This window comes from Myotis brandtii, unplaced genomic scaffold (genome assembly GCF_000412655.1).
Source record: "Myotis brandtii unplaced genomic scaffold, ASM41265v1 scaffold131, whole genome shotgun sequence".
Lineage (NCBI taxonomy): Eukaryota > Metazoa > Chordata > Mammalia > Chiroptera > Vespertilionidae > Myotis > Myotis brandtii.
Window position 1 is genome coordinate 1,786,686 of NW_005354632.1, and position 4,223 is coordinate 1,790,908.

General features: G+C 39.2%; 1 protein-coding gene across 2 annotated transcripts in view; it reads left to right on the forward strand.

Moving 5' to 3' along the window:
* SIKE1 (suppressor of IKBKE 1) overlaps positions 1 to 1,670 on the forward strand; it is a 6,873-nt gene extending 5,203 nt beyond the window's left edge. Inside the window, exon 5 of one of the 2 annotated variants that reach the window (XM_005859965.2) lies at positions 1,355 to 1,670. In XM_005859965.2, coding sequence (XP_005860027.1) covers positions 1,355 to 1,456 — 102 coding nt within the window. In that variant the 3' untranslated portion in view covers positions 1,457 to 1,670. Of the gene's footprint in view, positions 1 to 781; positions 957 to 1,354 lie in introns of those variants that run through there. The other variant, XM_014534545.1, reaches the window with a different exon arrangement.
* Positions 1,671 to 4,223: the final 2,553 nt, after the last annotated feature.

Here is a 4,223-nt window from a genome sequence, read left to right on the forward strand (position 1 = left end):
GGTCAACTGCTCGACCAGTTGCTATGATGTGCACTGACCATCAGGGGGCAGACGCTCCAACTGGTAGGTTAGCTTGCTGCTGGGGCCCGGCCTATCGGGATTGGGCGAGATGGGCCGGACATGCCCTGAAGCCCTCCCGCGGTCCCTCCCTGGCCAGCCAACCTACCACGGTCCCTCCTGGGCTGGATTGTGAGAGGGCGCAGGCCAGGCCGAGGGCCCCCACCAGTGCACAAATCTGTGCACCTGTCCTCTAGTAAGATATGACATGGTAAATAAATGCCAGGAGAGAGAGACAAAGTACAAGAGGAATCACTTGATATGGTAGAAGATTTAATGACCATAGGTTCTGATTCTTGCCTGAAAACACTATGGCTTACCAGAATTTCCTGCAGAGAGAATAAGGATGAAGAGTGCTAATGGCCCTATCTGGGAGTGACAAGGTTCCAAGAAGGAATTAGGAGTTAGTTCAAATGATAAATCAACCTTGTCTACATTCTCCTTAGTTATGGAAAGAGCCCTCAGGAAACATGAGACAAATTTTACTTAATACTTTAAGTGGAAAAAACATGGGCATTAGATGGAGATCTCAGCAGTACCACATCCAAGTTATCTGAGTTTAGACAAGTTTATGGACTTTTGTGAGCCACATTGTCCTCATTTTAAAGAGAGTATGGGTATAGGCAATGGTACCTACCCTACAGATGGTTGTGAGATAATACATGTAAGACACCCACGTGGTGTCTGGTTATGTGGCTAATTAGTTTCTTCTCCTTTCCTTTAGGACATACAGGAGAGAAGATTGAGTGAAGTGAAAGTATTATTAGGAATTTGAAAGATAGAAAATACAGTAGCAAAACTTGGGGAACCAAAAAGAGTATTACAATCAGTAAATTCCTCTAGTGGAGAGTATTTTTTTTTTTTTGGTAGTCCTAACAAAGCATATAAAAATTGCTCAGGCCCTGGCCGGTTTGGCTCAATGGATAGATCGTCGGCCTGTGGACGCAAGGGTCCTAGGTTCGATTCCGGTCAAGAGCATATACCTTGGTTGCGGGCACATCCCCGGTGGGGAGTGTGCAGGAGGCAGCTGATCGATGTTTCTCTCTCATCGATGTTTCTGGCTCTCTGTCCCTCTCCCTTCCTCTGTAAAAAATCAATAAAATATATTTTTTAAAAAATTGTTCAGTAAATGTTTGTTCAGTGAATAAATAAGTAGTATTTTAGGAAACTCTCAGTTCTTTCCTTAAAACTTTAAAAATTAAAATAATATGCTTTCTGTTCCTGACCCAAAACAATGTGTTCTGATGCAATTAAACAGTCAAAATACCTGAAATAAACACACCTTTTTTTTTTTCAGCTTGAAAACAAGGAACTTCGGGAATTATTGTCCATCAGCAGTGAGTCGCTTCAGGTCAGAAAGGAAAACTCAATGGACACTACTTCCGAAGCCATCAAATAACTTCAGCTTCCGAACGACAGCTGGAGATGGTTTATCAAGGAAGGAAGTTACTGTCTTTCTACTTGAGTATTGTCCTTTCAGTGTCTTGCCTCGGACTTGATTTAATAATGTTGATTAAAGGAATCGGATGGCAGTTTAGAATTGGCAGTCAAAATTGGCTGTCCACAAAACAGTTTTGGGGTGTGTTCGTGAAAATACACACTGAATTTCACCATTCCTTTCTCTAAGAGACTACTTTTAATTTTCATATCTGGGACCTTGATTTATATAAACTATGTTTTTGGTTCATTTTTGTTTTTTTCACATCTCTGAAACTTTGAGCATTGTATCAAAAGGCAGCGATTTTATTTTATATAGGATTATAAATGGCAATTATGAAAAAAGTTAAAAAGAGATGAGCTTTTTAAATCTATTTGGCATAAATCTGGATTATTTCCCATTTGAGAAAAATACAATAATTCCACAGAACTAGATTGGCAAATTTCTGCTTTGTAATGTCATTCACATTCTATGAAGTTTTAAGTCTCTCTGGTGCTAAGAGTTGGCACTTCATGGCCTTGTGTCTTCACTCTTAATTTGAGAGAACCTACTGCTAGTCTCCAGGAAACATACTTGAAAATAAGTCAACTTTTTTTCCAGTAGTAATATAGTCATTGTGTGTTCAAAGAATGCTGAGAAATTTGTCCTGTGTATGTGGATACACACATGCACACTTAGCTCAAATGCTAAAAGTTGCTTTCAGTTATTCCATTAGATATTAGTAATCAATTTTTCATTTTTTTCCTCCTACAGTAGTTTACCTAGTGCCGTGGTCGGCAAACCATGGCTCGCGAGCCACATGCGCTCTTTGGCCCCTTGAGTGTGGCTCTGCCACAAAATACCACGTGTGGGCACGCACGTACAGTGCGATTGAAACTTCGTGGCCCATGTGCAGAAGTCGGTATTTTGTGGATGCGCCGGTATCTTGTGGAAGAGCCACACTCAAGGGGCCAAAGAGCCGCATGTGGCTCGCGAGCCGCAGCTTGCCGACCACTGACCTAGTGTGAAGAGCATATAATAGGTTTATTCACATCATAGTTCTTAGGTACTACATTCTACTGTTTATATATAACTTATCTTTTAAGAACTATCATTTACTTGGATATCTTTCATTATTAGTACCAATAGTTGACTTCTTTTTAGATCCATTTCCACAAGGAAACAGTTTCATCACCTAACAATAGTTATTACATTCACATGTCTTTTAGACAACCAAGCAATGTTGAGATTCAAATGCTGAGTAGTCAACTAGGCTCATTCATCAATTCATCCCCCCATCTCAGTTTACTCACATTACTTCATGTTATACTATCAATTTAGGTTTATCCCCAAATAACTGAAATAAATGCTAAACCTGTCAATATTTTCTAATAACATTAAGCATCATAGTGCATCGGAAAGGCACAGTATTAAAAAATGTTTTATGTTAATGTTTTGTGTGATGTAAAATTTCTTTTGTACTGCCATAAAAAATGAAATCCTGTTAAAACAAAATCTAAGATATCCTAAAAGCATCTGATCCCAGTAATGCTAATGGACTTTGCCTGCAACAGTAGGCTTTGATGAATAGGTATATATTCTTTTAGAATTCATCAAGTTTCTATTCAAAGTCCTGCATAGAATTTGAAAAGTGCTCTGCCCCAAGTGTAGGCATTTTTATCCCACTTCCCAAGAGTAAGTAATCTTTTAACCCAGCCATTTGCCTTGAAGTATATGCCCTAAGTGCCACCGTATGTCCTACAATTCCAATTCAAGAGGTAGGTACCCTATACTATTTGTCAGCTGCCATGGTCAGTTTTCAGTGAACATGGTAATCAAATGGCACATTAAGGTATAACATGGTGTCCCCTTATTTGTCTTATGTGCTTTTAAGTTATTTTACAGTTCTTTACATCTCGGATATCAGGATACATCCACGTGTTAACTTTTCTCCCTGGCAAATCAAAAGCTTGAAGTATGAGTCTAAAGAGTTCATTACTTCACATGATAAAATTCTGGCTGGTGTTAATGCTTTGAAAATAATCTGTACTTAACAAAGTGAAAGAATGTTTTTTCACTTTGATTTGAGTGACTATTAATGTTTCTTTTGCAGTGGATGGAGGGATTTGACTGGTTTGCAAAGCCTAAGTACAAACTTATCTTTTCTAAAGAAAACCAAAAAACTAATTTAGATAACGTCAGCTAATTTTACTCAGTAATGCGTCTAATTATTAGGAAGTGCAAAGGTTTATTTTTCACATGCATAGCAACCTGTTAAGTAGACAAGGTTTTCATAAATATTTTGTAATTAGCACAATGTAGTCTACAAGGCTCTGGACCCTCTGGAATCTCAGGTGGTTGACAAAATTCATTTCCTTATAGAATAGAACTTATATAGGCCTTCAAGGCCAATAGGAGGTCATCTCTCTGACTTCCCTTATCTCCCACCTCCAGATTCCCTTTTAAGAGCTCACCAGACTAGGTGAGGCCCAACCACAATAATCTCCCTCTGATTAATCTGATTAGGTATCTTTAAAAAAAAAAAAAACTTCTTGTTGAAAGTATTAACATTTGTCCCCTTTCATTCCCCATTGGCCCCTTCTAGCCTGGCCCCGCCTCCTACCCCTCGCCCCAGGCCTTCACCACACTTTTGTCTGTGTCCTTGGGTTATGCATATTTGCATACAAGTTCTTTGGTTGCTGTCTTCCCACCCACCTTCCCTGCGATTAGAGATCTTAAATACATTTGC